This window comes from Squalius cephalus (genome assembly GCF_949319135.1).
Source record: "Squalius cephalus genome assembly, chromosome: 3".
NCBI lineage: Eukaryota > Metazoa > Chordata > Actinopteri > Cypriniformes > Leuciscidae > Squalius > Squalius cephalus.
The window spans coordinates 59,603,924-59,620,475 of NC_137124.1; the positions used below are offsets into that span (position 1 = coordinate 59,603,924).

Here is a 16,552-nt window from a genome sequence, read left to right on the forward strand (position 1 = left end):
GTTGTTTGGAGGACTAATAATAAATGGAGGTCCGCGTAATAATATAGAATTCATAGACAATTGGAAAAGTTTTTGTGGCAGACCTGACCTGTTGAAAAGAGATGGTATTCATCCCTCCTGGGATGGTGCTGCTCTTCTCTCTAGTAATATGGCTCATAGTCTTAGAGCTCAAACATGACAGTCTGGGGCACAGGTCAGGAAGCAGACAGACTGGCTAAACTGACCGTCTGCTAGCGGCCTCTGCCTCGCGTCACCAAGGTCAGATAAATCCCATCACATAGAGCCTCTTTCACCTAGATATCATCATATAGAGACTGTGTCTGTTCCCCGAATTAGGACATACAAAAAACTCCTAAACCCATTTTTTTTTATTATTATTTTATTTCCTTTATTTAACCAGGAGAATCACATTGAGATATTATTATCTCTTCTTCCAGCGAGACCTGGTCAAGATAGCGGCACATAGAGTTTCACACAAAAGAATAACAATAAGACAACACCGCAATTTACAACAATCAAAAGTTAGGTAAAAGCAAATCAATTAAAACAATTACAAGTATCCTGTAGAACAGGGGTTTTCAACTGGTTCTGTGCCAGGGACCACCATTCTGACTAACAAGTAATTGGCGGCCCACTATTGTGTGTGTGTGTGGGTGTGTGTGTGTGTGTGTGTGTGTGTGTGTGTGGGGGGGGGGGGGGGGTACTCCTTACCTGTTAGTGGGATTTCTGGGCGTGGTGACTTCCACACAGTCTGTCTATTCGTGGTGATATAGTGGTACATAGTGACAGCCTCATATCATTCTCTGGTTCCAGCCTTGCCCTGTACTTGTTCTTTAGATATGCCAGTGTGGAAAAACCGCTCTCACAGAGGTATGTAGTTGGAAAGGGTAAAAGACACCTCACTGCTTTTACTGTAAGCTCTGGAAATTCTGTCTGGCAACTTATCCAGAACTTCACAAGGGGTTGTGTATCATACATATGCCTCCTGACAGAGTCTGTGGACATCTCTATGAGCTGATCCTCTTCTACAGTAGTTAAGCTTGACCCTGCTGCTGCATCATCACTGAATGGGAGCAGGATCCATTTGCTGTCACAGCGCCACTCATCAGAATCATTGAAGTACTTTCGGAATTGAAGCACAAGCTTCCTCAAATGCTCACACACAATGTCTTTAATGTCAGTGCTGTCAGAATATTCCTCAACTGAAGGGAACATAGCCAAGTTACCACTCTCCACTCTTTCTATCCATCTTGACATTTTTTTAACAAATGCCTCTAGTTTTTCATAGAGCTGCAGGACGTTTGAATCTCTCCCTTGCATTGAAGTGTTCAACTTGTTAAGCTCTGCAAAAACATCGGTGAGATACGCCAGCTTAGTTAACCAGTGGCTGTCCTTGAACATGTAAGCCAGTTCAGTGCACTCCTTCTCGCACAAGAAAGTATAGATAGCGTCACGTAGTTCAAACACACGGGCGAGCACCGCGCCGCGAGACAGCCATCTCACCTCTGAATGGTAAAGGAGAGAGGTGTGTTCACTTCCTAAGCCTTGACATAGGGATGCAAACAGGCGTGTATTTAATGCTTTTCGTTTTATCAGGTTTACAGTTTTAACAACAGCATCAAACACCTCGCTGAACTCAACACTGAGATCTTTGGCGGCCAGAGCTTCTCTATGAATCATGCAGTGTGTCCAAATTATCGCCGGTGCTACTTTCTTTACGTGCCCAATCAATCCAGTCTGGCTGCCACTCATTGCTCTGGCTCCATCGCTACATAGCGCCACACACTTCTGCCACGAAATATTGTGTTCTTTGAAAAAGTCATCAAGGGCTGAAAAGATCTCGGCACCTGTAGTTCGCCCTGGCAGTGGTTTGCAAAAGAGAAATTCCTCGCACATCGCACTATTATCCTCGTATCGCACAAATGCCAAAAGTTGCGCGTCATTTGTTATATCTGTCGTCTCGTCTAATTGAATTGAAAATCCCTGAACTGATCGAAGTTTCTCTATCAGCTGCTCTTTCACATCATTTGCCATTTCCTCAATTCGACGTCCGACTGTGCTATCTGACAAAGGAATAGTTTTTAATTTATTAGCACATTCTTCGTTCATCATGGTTTTACACATGTCTATAGCTGCTGGCAAAATCAGCTGCTCTGCAATTAAATGAGGCTTTTTGCATTGCGCAACTCTGAGAGCCACCAGATATGAGGCTTTCAGTGCATTTTCACTGACTTTTGCACTCTTTCTCATGAGCGTCTGCTGTCCTTTGAAATCACGCAACATCTGTTGCATATACTCAATAGGCTTGGCCTTCAAGAAGCTGTGATGTGTCTCCATATGACGAGAAAGTTTCGACGGTTTCATGGATTCATTTGAAAGCAACGTTGAACATACGAAACACAGTGGTACCTCCTCTCCTGTTTTGTCAGTCGTTACTGTAAATCCATATTTAACATAATCTTCACTGTATTTTCTTTTTCGTTTCCCACTACGTTTCCCTGTTTCCTCCGACGTTGTAGCTTTGTCTGAAGAGCATGCAGCAGAAGCCTGTCCATCTGTCCTGACATCTGTCACTTTCCTCACTAAAAAGCGATCCATGCTTGGTGCTGACTACCAATCTTCGCCTTAGTTAGAAACGTTATAGCTAACAGCTCCACTCCACTCCAAATTTAAATTCACCAATATTAAGCGTCTTTTCAATGAAACCTCAATAATGTATTTCCTTAACTCTCCGAGATGCTGGTCTATTTCGCGCGCAAGATGAATGTGTACGTATATGACGTTGCAAAGCATAGACCTGATAGGTGCAAAGCTAGCCTATCCTGTGTCAGTTTGAATCTCAACTCCTCTATATTATTTTTGATATTTTCATAAAATTTAGTGTATTCACACCAATGTGCAAATATTCTGGAAATGTTTGGAAAAATTAATTATTTAATAGTGAAATTACGTAGGCTGGAATGCATGTCACGGACCACATGCAATGCCGCCGCGGACCACCAGGGGGCCGCGGACCACCGGTTGAAAACCCCTGCTGTAGAACATTTTGCAAAAGACGTTTAAAAGTGCTTAAGGTTGGAAGTGCGTCTAAATTAAGAACATTTTGCAATTCATTCCAAGCCCAAGGAGCATAAAAGGAAAATGCACTTTTGCCAAATTCTGACAATACCCAAGGGACTTTTAGCCGAATGTGGGATCCTGACCTAGTACGATAATTATTTGTATAATAAATTAAAAGATTTGATATATAAAAGGGTAATTTACCTAAAATAGCTTTTGCGATAAATAAATACATGTGTAGCTTTCTCCTTTGATATAAAGATGACCAAGATAAAGAATAAAAAATAAAATACAATGATGCGTCCGTGACTCTGCACCGGAGACAAAACGCAAAGCTGCATGATACACAGAATCTAGTTTTCTAAGTAGAGATGTAGCTGCATGCATATATAGAAGATCACCATAGTCAATTATGGATAAAAAAGCACTCTCTACTATTTTCTTTCAGGCCTCATAGGGGAAACAGTTTTTTAAATGATAAAATAAACCTAATTTTTAAATATAATTTAAAATTTGTATAATTAAAAATTTCAATATAATTTTTTTAACACTAGAAGTGCCAGAATTCCATAACTACTAGAACTGCCGCAAACGGTCATTTTGACCGCTATATTCCAAACTCTATATCTTTAATGATAAATACCCAATTGAGAGATTAATGCATTTATTGTATTAATATGTCTTTAAAAAACAAAACAACACCAAACTGTACATTTAAACAAGTTTAATTATACATTTATAAATAAATAATATCCGTAGATGTCCTGAACAAAATGACGGAGTAGCCCATATTTGTTTACACAGTTCGATCGCGTCCGCGTCCGCCGACACACACACACACACACACACACACACACACACCAACCATATTCCAGTATTGCAATCTTGACATTGCAGCCTGTTCATTATAGCCACAATAAAATATAATAATAAAATAGTCAACCTAACATATAAAAATTCCACTGCTCTGTTTGTAGCATAGTAGCCTACAATTCGTACCATTTTGCGCATGTGAAGAGGATGATTTTTTCCGTCGATATTGGAACGTGAGTGAAGTACAAAGCCTATAATAAAGAAATAGTTTACCATCCAAATACATCGCAAATGTTGAAACATTTTGATTCTAATTAGAAAGTTACGTGAGCCTAACGCCGCTTACTTTCACTTTCGCTTATAACGCATTTCATTTTGGCTTGTTTATAGTTATTTTTTCATTCTTGTTCTGTTCTGAATATCTTTACATTTAAATGATTTGTTGTTGAATATGTTTAGTGTATTTTTAACCACATTTTATTGTTGTGTATATTGGTATAGCCTATAATAATACCGCGAAATTCCGTGCGGTCAATATGACCGTCTATGGCCGAAATAGGTAAAAATGTTCATTTGTTTTTTTGCCTGATGTGTAATTTATATGAAAAACATTTTAAATGAAAATACAGACACTTTTAGGAAAAGTCAGGTACCAGCAGGATTGTATTTATTTTTTCAACAAAGTTATTGCAGATATAAAATTCAAAACGGTCAAAATGACCGCCATGGCCGTTCTAGTGTTAAAGTGTTGTTGCTAAATGTAACACTATCTAGTGTAAATGATAAATCACATTTAACATTTGTGCTGACTACTGTACCAGGGCACCATAAAGACTTTATCAAAGAATTTGCTGATTTTCTATCAGAGTTAGTATTGGCTGCAGATAAAGTCCTAAACGTTGGTGATTTTAATATACATGTAGATAACGAAAAAGATGCATTGGGATTGACATTTAAAGACATTCTGAACTCTATTGGAGTTAGACAACACAGTAGGTCAATGGGACGAGTAGGTGTCAGGACCTACTCATTGTCGTAATCCTACTCTAGATCTAATATTATCACACAGAATCAATGTTGATGCCGTTGAAATTCTGCAGCAGAGTGATGACGTCTCGTGTAAACTTCATTTAGCCAAGGCTTCAAAGTTGACTCCGTGTTACAAATATGTTAGACCTATCACTTCTGCCACTAAAGATTGCTTTATTAATGATCTTCCTGATCAGTTTCATCATCTCAGCATCCCAGGGTTTCTCAAACACTGTCCTGCACAGTTTAGCTCCAACCCTGATCAAACACACCTAGCTGTGAGTTTCTAGTGATCCTGAAGACATTAATTAGCTTACTCAGGTGTGTTTGAACTTTTAACTCTCTCTTTTCCAGCACTTTAGACTAGTGATCGACCGATGTATCGGTTTACCGATATTTTTCCCGATATTTAAGCATTTTCCCATAATCGGGTATCGGTTTTGTAATATCGGATTCGCCGATATACGGCGCCATCTTGTGGCCGTTTTGAGAATTCCGCCATTGCAGCCCGCGTCTGAGGAGATCAGTCAACAACAACTCTGTGCACAGGTAAAACATATGTTCTGCTTGCTTTGCTTTAATTATTCAACTTTATTTAACATAACAGACATGCAGAAATGAGATTTGAGACATGAATGCCTGATATAGTTTTTATGCAACTTGGTTCTAAAAAATTGAGACGAACTCATGGAGTCACGTAGCGAAATCCGTCATGTCCTGCCCCAATAAAGACGTAAATTTACATGGATTAAATAAAACAGACATGAATGAGTGCATGTTGAAAATAAAAGCGCTGAATTTAATTCTCTATCTGTTGTATTTGCTCACCATTAGTCTCGAGAAAAAAGTTTGTTCATATTGCTGAGCACTCACTGAATGCTCAAGCACGGCCACGCCGGGCGGTTGAGTAGTTCTGTGTAAAATAAATGCATAGATAAACAGCACTTTGTCAGTTGGCATTTCATGATCTAGATTTAGATCATGAAATGCCAACTGACAAAGTGCTGTTTATATAGTCTCGAAAAAAAAAAAGTTCGTTCATATTGCTGCGCACTCACTGGGTTGATGACCAGGAGTGCTCAAGCACGGCTACTGCATGAAACTTTTGACAAGATTATCTCGTTTAAACACCCTAAATTGTATTATCATTTACTACATAACCATTATTTCGCTAATACAAATCTAAATAAATACCGCTCTGTGGAAATTAATTATTTATTATCTCCACGCGCGATCGCGGTTGAGTAAGTTATAGTTCTGTGTAAATGCATAGATAAACAGCACTTTGTCAGAAAGGATTTCATTAATAACATACTAGTTGGAAAATGCAAATATGCTGTTTTGTTTGTTACTTTCCTGACAATGTTATATTCCAGCTAGTATTATTCAGTGAATTAATATTAGCCTACCCAGTGAATTATTCCTCACTCTTTAAACCTATTAAACGGCACATAAACCTTCTAAAACGGTTTAAAATAAATTACATTTCAATACAAAATACAATACAAAACATACCTCCAACATGTGGAACCACTTAAAGATACATCACTCAACTAATTTTGAAGATATGTTAGAATAATTTTTGTGCTTTATTTTTTACTTCATCAAAGCTTTTATTTTTAAACAAAGACACTTAGTAACAGTGTACTTTATTTTTTGGACTCAGACCCCTCTATTTATTAGTGTATAAATATAAAGTTTTTTTATGTATGCAAGGAGGGAGTGATTGTTATAAATAGAATTGTTTGTTCAGTTCATTTGTGTTGTAATAATTGTGTCAAAAACAGAAGTATAACAGTAAATAAATATCGGTTCTGCATATCGGTAATCGGCACATAAACGTCCCGGGTTACGTATGTAACCCTAGTTCCCAGAGGGAACGGACGCTGCGTGAAAACGCTGCGGGGAACGCCCCAGCGTGACGCGTCTGAAGCATGAATGAAATCAGTCAATGGAGAGATGTCATAGCGAGTGACGTCACCGACCAGGAAGCTATAAATATCCCTTGAGTAAAAAACGCCACTAGCTTCATAGTCTCTGAAGCAAGCGCCCCAGGGGATGCAGGGAGTATGGCAGGACACGCAGCGTCCGTTCCCTCTGGGAACTAGGGTTACATACGTAACCCGGGACGTTCCCATTCAGGAACTACCGCTGCGTGAAAACGCTGCGGGGAACGCAATACCAACGTCCCCATGCGAACAAATCCCCGTAGTGTGTGCATTAGGGAGCACAAACTGACGAGAGAACTTGAGCCCCAGGAGTGGAGCAAAAATCAAGACTATAAAATTTGATGAACGTATGTGGTGAGGACCAGCCCGCCGCATCACAAACATCCTGAAGGGCTACTCCGGAGAGGAGGGCCCTGGAAGCAGCCATACTCCTAGTGGAGTGGGCCCGTACAGCCAAAGGAGAAGGCTGACCGGCCGACTCATAAGCAAGCGTGATGGCCTCGACCACCCACTTGCTCATCCGCTGTTTAGAAGTGGGACCCCCCTTATTGGGGGACCCGAAGCAAACAAAAAGCTGTTCAGACTTCCTCCACAGGGCAGTTCTGTGGACATAGGCGTCTAGAGCCCTAACTGGGCACAACAAATTAAGCTTCTCCTGGTCTGGCGTAGTAAACGGAGGAGGACAAAAAGCCTGCAGTATGACGGGCCTAACTGAAGTGGTTGGGACCTTAGGAACATAACCTGACCTCGGGTACAGAAACGCTTTAGCCATGCCAGGCGAGAATTCCAGACACGAGGGAACCACTGACAAAGCCTGAATATCTCCTATCCTTTTGAGAGATGAGATAGCAAGCAAGAAAATAGTCTTTAAGGTGAGGAATTTCTCAGAAACTTCTTCAAGGGGCTCGAAGGGAGCCAGGGAGAGGCCATCCAAAACGATGGCCAAGTCCCATGGTGGTACCCTCGTGCGTACTGCTGGCCTCAGCCTCAAGGTGCCACGGAGGAAACGAGATACAAGTGGGTGTCTCCCAAGAGGAACTCCATTCGAAGGGACGCGGTAAGCAGCTAGGGCCGCCACGTACACCCTCAGTGTAGAGTGGGATAACCCTGTAGAGAGACGGTCCTGCAGAAACTCCAGCACTGTACCAACCGGGCAGTTAACTGGGTCCTGCTGGCGCTCTCCACACCACGAGGTGAAAAGATTCCACCTCGCAGCATAAAGTCTCCTAGTGGCAGGAGCTCTGGACTGGAGGATGGTCTCAACGACCTCAGTCGAGAGACCAAGATCTATGAGCTGGGCCCCCTCAGAGGCCAAGCCCACAGCCTCCACAGTTCTGGGCGAGGGTGTAAGATGAGCCCGCTCGCCTGAGACAACAGGTCCCTCCTGACTGGTATCTCCATGGGAGAGCCGTCGAGAAGGGACACAAGGTCCGAGAACCATACTCGGGCCGGCCAGAACGGGGCTATCAGGAGTAGCTTGACTCCGTCCCGGCGGACCCTCTCCAGAACTCCTGGGAGCAGAGCAATCGGGGGAAAGGCATACAGGCGAGACCTCGGCCACGCCTGAACCATAGCGTCCAGCCCCAGTGGGGCTGGGTGGCTGAGAGAAAACCACAGATGACAGTGTGATGTCTCTCTGGAAGCAAATAGGTCTACCTCGGCACGACCGAAGTGCTCCCAAAGGAGCTCCACCACCTCGGGGTGAAGTCTCCATTCCCCGGGCCTCGGCCCCTGTCTCGACAGGATGTCTGCCCCTTGATTTAGATACCCCGGGAGATAGATCGCTCTCAAAGATAGAAGTTTCCCCTGGGACCAAAGAAGGATCTGACTGGCTAGTTTGTACAAAGGGCGCGACCTCAGACCCCCCTGATGGTTTATATAAGAGACCACAGATGTGTTGTCTGTGCGTACAAGAACATGGTGGCCCCTTAGGTCCGGTAGGAAATGTTTCAGAGCCTGAAACACCGCCAACATTTCTAGACAGTTTATATGCCATAGGAGATGATGGTCCTGCCATAGACCCTGAGCTGGGCGACCACTCATGATCGCCCCCCAACCCGTGAGAGAAGCATCTGTTGTTAGCACTAGGCGACGACAGGAAGCTCCCAACACAGGACCCTGGGACAGAAACCAAGGATCGCTCCACACGACCAGGGCTCGAAGACAGCGTCGCGAACACAGGATCGTGCGGAGCGGATTCCCCCTCGGGGAGAACCCCTTGGTTCTGAGCCACCACTGCAGCGGTCTCATGTGCAGCAGGCCGAAGGGTATAACGCTGGACGCTGCTGCCATGAGACCTAACAGCCTCTGGAACTGTTTTACAGTGATTAACTGGCCTAGCTTGATCTGTTTCACTGCGGCGAGAATCGAAGCAACACGAGCAGGTGACAAACATGCCTGCCTCGTCGTCGAATCCCACACTACGCCAAGAAAAGTGGTTCTCTGTACTGGAGAAAGCACACTCTTCTTGGTGTTCAGTCTCAACCCCAATTTTTTCACATGAGCGAGAACGACATCTCGATGCCGAACTGCTTGATGTTCCGACTGAGCTAAGATTAACCAGTCGTCTATGTAGTTCAGGATGCGGATGCCCTGAAGCCTCAGCGGGGCTAGAGCCGCATCCATACACTTGGTAAAAGTTCGGGGTGACAGTGCTAGGCCGAACGGAAGGACCCGGTATTGGTACGCTTGGCCCCCAAACGCAAACCTCAGGAACTTCCGATGTTGAGGAAGAATCGATATATGGAAATAGGCGTCTTTTAGGTCTATCGTAACGAACCAGTCCTCGGACCTGATTTGTAACATGATCTGTTTGAGAGTAAGCATTTTGAACTTTAGTCTCCCTACAGTGCGATTCAAGAGACGCAGATCTAAAATCGGACGTAACCCCCCATCTTTCTTCGGAACGATAAAGTAACGGCTGTAATAGCCTGACTCTCTGCTGGGAGGAGGAACCCGCTCTATAGCCCCCTTTTGAAGAAGAGTGATAACCTCCTGTTCCATTATCAAAGCTTGCTCGGGGCCCACCACAGTGGGAAGGACCCCTCTGAACCGAGGTGGACGAGACCTGAACTGAATAGCATAACCTCTTTCGATTGTTTGCAGGACCCAACGAGACACATTTGGAAGGTTTTTCCACTCTACCAAAAATTCTACTAAGGGAACCAGCCCCTCGGGGCTGGCCTCTGTTTGAATAGTCGGCGTGACAGACACAGCGCCCTGTAACGGCGCACCGGCAGGGAAACACTGGTCTGAACACACTAGAGCCCTCCTCGGAGGCGGCGAGCGTCCCTCGGGAAAACACTCGCCGGGCCCTTCTACGCCCTGTTTTGGCAGGGTTAGTAGAACAGGCCCCTGAGGGAGCCGGGAGAGACAGGGCACCATTAAAGGAGGTGGACTCGAGTCTCTCACGGCGGGGACCACCCTCAGAGCCCAGGTGCTGACAGCGTCAGGACCTTTTCGCCGTGGCCTTCTTAGCGACAAGAACTGTTCTCAGATCAGCCCTGTCGCGAGGAGGCCGCGCCTGAGAACGTCCCGTCTCATCCCTCCAGTTTGTCTGCGGGGGGGCACGAAACGCGACACTCTTTTTCTGCTGTGCTCTTCTCTTCTTAGCAGCCGAAGTACTCGGTGGCTGGGGCTGCCCTCGCTCAGCAGCCCCAGAGATACGGACTTTGAGGGGAATAAATTTATGAAATGCAGCCGTCTGCCTTTTATCTTCCTGGAACCTCTCAGTGACAGAATGAACGGCATCACCAAATAGACCCACAGGCGAAACGGGAGCATTTAAAAGAACATTCTTATCTTTCTCTCTCATAGAAGTCTGGCTCAGCCATAGATGTCTTTCCGTGGCCACCAGGGCTGCCATAGACCGGCCAATAGATTTAGCGGTCTCCCTGGTGGCACGGAGAGTGAGATCAGCAGACTGCCTGAGCTCATTAACAATATCCACGGTAATTTCCCCCTTATCACACGCATCTTTGAGCAGGTCGGCCTGATAAGCCTGCATAATAGCCATAGTGTGTAAGCAAGCCGCCGCCTGGCCAGCCGCCGAATAAGCCTTCCCGACCAGCACTGATGTATTTTTTAAAGGTCTGGAGGGAAGGGCCGGTGTATTAAGAGACGAAGATGAAACAGGAGAGAGATAGCTAGCAAGCGTCTCCTCCGGTTTCGGCATCGTTATATAACCCGCAGTTTTAGCCCCACATATATTGCCATAAGTGTTAGACTGTGGTGTATATATTCTGCTTGAAACTGGTGAAGCCCAGGTCTTCGACACCTCAGTGTGAAGATCTGGAAAAAAGGGTAAACACCGGCGAGAAGGCTGAGGAGGTGCAGACAGAAACCGATCATCAAGTTTGCTTTTATAAATAGACTCCTGCCTGTCAGCTGGCCACTCGATGCTGAGCTTTTCTACAGCACGAGATAATACACTCATCAGCTCATGATCGGCACTTGTATGCTGGAGTGACGAGTCACCAGTCTCTTCAGATGCGAAGCTTTCGACATCCAGCTCCTCAGAACTGGATAATCTAAGCTCCTGGACATCGTGTGCCTCGACCGGATCGGAAGTAGCCGCCTCAGCGCGCGCTTCCAGAACCGGGACAGAGGCACTGGATCCCGCCGGAGATGGCTGAGATAGGGCGGAGCCCGTCTCAACGTCTCCGGTGAGATCCATCTGCGAACCCCAAGTCAAGCGCCGCCGCTCTGCCTCAACAGAAGCGGGACCCGAGCCTCGGGGAGCCCGCAGCAGACCACTCTCCTCGAAGAGCGATCGCCGCGAGCGCAGAGTCCGAAGAGGAAAACGCTCGCAATGCTCACAATCAACCCCCTCGAGGGCTGACTGGGCATGCTGCATTCCCAAACAAGCAACACACAGTTGATGTGAATCCCCTCTAGTAATAAATCTGGTACAAGGGGGAACACATCGCTTGTATTCTGGCTCGCTCGTCACATTGACACTCATAACTGGTTTTTTTATATATATATATATAGTGAAAAACTCCTGCCTAGATTTCCTTTTTAATCTAGAAACAGACAAACACAATCGACAGATTCAGACACACACAGAGCGCTTGCTGAAGAGCAGAAAGCTAGTGGCGTTTTTTACTCAAGGGATATTTATAGCTTCCTGGTCGGTGACGTCACTCGCTATGACATCTCTCCATTGACTGATTTCATTCATGCTTCAGACGCGTCACGCTGGGGCGTTCCCCGCAGCGTTTTCACGCAGCGGTAGTTCCTGAATGGGAACATGCAAATAATCGGTATCGGTATCGGTTATAAAAAATCAATATCGGTCGATCACTACTTTAGACACAGTTGCTCCTTTGAGCTTAAAGAATATTAAAGAAAATAGTCCAACGCCGTGGTACAATGAGCACACTCGGGTCCTTAAGAGAGCAGCCAGAAAAATGGAGCGCAACTGGAAGAAAACAAAACTAGAGGTATTTCGCATTTCATGGAAAGAGAGCTCGATTGCATACAGAGAGGCTTTAAAAGCTGCTAGATCTGCTTATTTTTCAAACCTATTAGAAGAAAATAAACAAAACCCTAGGTGTTTATTTGAAACAGAGGCTAAACTAACGAAAAATAAATCTTCAACCCCAGACATTTCCAAGCAGCACAACAGTAATGACTTTATGAACTTCTTTACTAACAAGATTGATAATATCAGGGAGAAAATTATAACTATGCAACCGTCTACTACAGTATCACATCAGGCAGTGCATTGTAGTCTCTTTGAAGAAAAATTTGATTCATTCGTTGCTATAGGAGAGGAAGAATTTACTAAACTCATTAAATCATCTAAATCGACAACATGTATGTTAGACCCTATACCGACTAAGCTACTGAAAGAGATGCTTCCAGAGGTCATAGATCCTCTTCTTAATATCATTAATTCATCTTTGTCACTAGGATATGTACCGAAAACTTTTAAGCTGGCTATGATTAAACCGCTTGTTAAAAAACCACAACTTGATCCTACAGAATTAGTCAATTACAGGCCGATCTCGAATCTACCTTTTCTGTCAAAGATACTAGAAAAGGCGGTATCCTCACAACTGTGTTCCTTTTTAGAAAGAAATGATATCTGCGAGATTTTCCAGTCAGGATTTAGACCGTACCATAGTACTGAGACAGCTCTCATAAGAGTCACAAATGATTTGCTCTTATTATCCGATCGTGGTTGTATCTCTCTATTGGTGTTACTCGATCTTAGTGCTGCATTTGACACTATCGACCACAACATTCTTTTAAATAGACTCGAAAATGATGTTGGCATTAGTGGAATTGCACTAGCATGGTTTAAATCATACTTATCTGACCGTTATCAGTTTGTAGCAGTAAATGAAGAGATGTCTTATCGTTCACAAGTTCAGTATGGTGTACCACAAGGGTCAGTACTAGGACCGTTGCTGTTCACCCTGTACATGCTACCCTTAGGAGATATCATTAGGAAACATGGCATTAGTTTTCACTGTTATGCTGATGATACTCAGCTCTATATTTCTTCACGCCCAGATGAAACTTACCAATTCACAAAATTAACGGAATGCATAGCTGATATACAAAATTGGATGAATAGTAATTTCCTACTACTTAATTCTGAAAAAACAGAGATTCTAATTATTGGACAAAAAACGTCCTCACGTAATCTAGAATACTGTCTAACACTTGATGGCTGCTCTGTTAAGTCTTCATTGCTGGTTAGGAACCTGGGTGTGCTCTTTGATACCAATCTTTCATTTGAAAGTCACGTGTCTAGTATCTGTAAAACTGCATTTTTCCATCTTAAAAATATATCTGAATTACGTCATATGCTCTCATTGACAAATGCGGAACAATTAATTCATACTTTCATGACATCAAGGCTAGATTATTGTAATGCTCTACTGGGTGGTTGCCCTGCACGCTTAATAAACAAACTACGGCTGGTCCAAAATGCAGCAGCTCGAGTTCTTACCAGAACCAGGAAGTATGACCATATTAGCCCGGTTCTGTCAACACTGCACTGGCTGCCTATTAAACATTGTATACATTTTAAAATATTGCTTATTACTTACAAAGCACTAAATGGTTTAGCTCTGCAGTACTTGAGCGAGCTCTTAATGCATTATAGTCCTTCACGTCTATTGCGATCTCAAAATTCTGGCCAGCTGATAATACCTAGAATATCAAAATCGACTGCTGGAGGTAGATCCTTTTCCTATTTAGCACCAAAACTTTGGAACAATCTTCCTAACATTGTCCGGGAAGCAGACACACTCTGTCAGTTCAAAGCTAGACTAAAAACACATCTCTTTGACCTAGCATACACATAACACATTATAGACTTCTATAATTCCATATTAGGCTGCATAGATTAGGCCAGCCGGAACCAGGAACACTTCCCATAAATCCTGATGTACTCGTTACATCATAAGAAGAATGGCGTCTACACTAATATTAGTCTCTCTGTTTATACCGAGGTTTACCGCAGTCCGTCGGATTCAGGCCGTATCCACATCTGATGAAGGACCAGCGCCTGGACGCGACGACAACGCAGTCCTGAAGTGTCAACCAGACTCTCCATTTCCTGAAGTGACGCCCTGTGAAGACCTCATCGACACGACCAATCTGACTTCTGACCTGTAATGCTGCCTGGATCATAATCATACACTGATTGCTCGTTGGCCAGAGGAGAACTGGCCCCCGACTGAGCCTGGGTTCTCCCAAGGTTTTTTTCTCCATTCTGTCACCTGATGGAGTTTTGGTTCCTTGCCACTGTTGCCTTGGCTTTTGGCTTGCTTAGTTGGGGACATTTAATATTCAACAATATTATTGATTTGCCTTATTATGGGTGGACGATGATGCAATTTTCTTCTAGAAACAAACTTTGTTGTATTATTTTCATGTTATCAATGTGAAGCTGCTTTGATACAATCTGTATTGTAAAAAGCGCTATATAAATAAAGGTGACTTGACTTGACTTGACGACAGCTCCCTTGAAATACTCAACCTTCTGGAGGAGAAGCCTAAAGCCCTCACTGCCCACCTCTCCAATCCACAATCTCCCTCTTTACGCTCACACTGGAGTAATATCCGTGCTGAGGTGCAACGACGGCTTTGCATAATGGAGAATGACTGGTGGCTTAGGGAAGCCCATGAAATCCAAGGTTATGTGGACACCAACAACTCTCAAGCTTTTTACGATGCAATAAAATCACTATATGGACCCCAAAAACGCAGAATCACCCCTACCAGATCTACAGATGGCACAATTCTGCACAAGGACAAACAAGAAATTCTTGAGCGTTGGGCTGAACATTTTAACACCATTTAACCAAAACAATTCGACTGATCCCACTGTCCTGCAGTGCCTCCCAAAGCTCCCACCTGTGTATGAACCTGATGACCCTCCCAGGTTCTCAGAAGTCCTTGCAGCAATACGAAACCTCAAGGACAATAAGGATGCTTTCACACCTGCCTCATTTAGTTCGGTTGAATCGCACTAGAGTTCGTTTTCCCCATTGGTGCGGTTCGTTTGGGCAGGTGTGAATGTGGCATTCGCACTTGTGTGCGCACCAAAAGCGGACCAAACAAGCGGTACGCTTTGAAACGTACTCTGGAGCGGTTCATTTGCGGTGAGAATGTGATCCGATCTCGAACAGAACCAACTGCCAAAGAACTGCGCATTTTTGGACTAAACCAGTTACGGTAGTCAGCTGCGCTGTGCATTATAGGATGAGGAGAAATGTTTGTTGACAGTTTGCACTTTAAGCATGGCAGCTCGCGGACAAACTTGGAGTTGTGAGGTACAGAGCCTGATAGAAATTATTAACATTATTTTCAAGCCGCATCCTCGCATCATTATCAAATATTATTGTTTGTCTAAAGTGGTGTAGACAAACTATATAATAAAATATGACCAAGGATACAATCAGCCCACGCAGTCGTCTCTCCATAGTAAACAGCGGCGTGTTGTCTGCCGGATTTTCCACCTCTTTGTTTACTTCAGGGAGTTCTGTTGGAATTTTCCCGCACGTTAATTCTGACCAAACGAAGTGCAGTTATGGACAAGGTTCGAATTATGATTTCATCTTTGTGGGGGTCTCTTTAAAAAAAGAAAAAAAAGTAGCCTATGAGCAGGCGCGGTGTGTGCAGTGCCGTCAGACCTCAGTCTTAAGGGGGGCATATGAAATGCATGGAAGGGCACAATTATTATTAGCCTACAGTAGGTATATTTATAATAATCGTATATCGTACGTAATCATCACATTAAATATAACCAACAGCAATATGACCAGGTAGCCTATAGCCTACACCACATTACATAGAAGCAATGTTATGAATATCCATAAAACACTTGACTATACAACATATTAGATGTAACACCAGAACCATCTCTCAAAGATTGCATTTTAAAGCAGTCAACATGGGATGTCTACCAAGCTTGTGGCCTACAAGTCAACATCCAAAAGACAGAGATCATTGCACAGACCACGGTCCCCACTCCCACACCCCCTGAATTCTACATCCATGGCACACCAGTAAAGGTTGTTCAGCATTTCTGTTACCTCGGAAGTATACTAACACCCACCTGCCTCATAGACAACAAGATTCAGGCACGCATAAACCTCGCCTCCTCTGCCTTTGGTAGACTCCGATCTCGAGTCTTTGTTAATAAAGATCTCCATACCTTCACCAAAGCGGCCATCTAC

General features: G+C 44.0%; 1 protein-coding gene across 1 annotated transcript; it reads right to left on the reverse strand.

Moving 5' to 3' along the window:
* Window positions 1–714: 714 nt before the first annotated feature.
* On the reverse strand, window positions 715–2,337 carry LOC307155280 (zinc finger MYM-type protein 6-like; the record flags this gene model as incomplete). Its single annotated transcript, XM_079865841.1, has 1 exon — window positions 715–2,337. One exon carries the CDS (start codon window positions 2,335–2,337, stop codon window positions 715–717), a length of 1,623 nt encoding a protein of 540 aa, XP_079721967.1.
* Window positions 2,338–16,552: the final 14,215 nt, after the last annotated feature.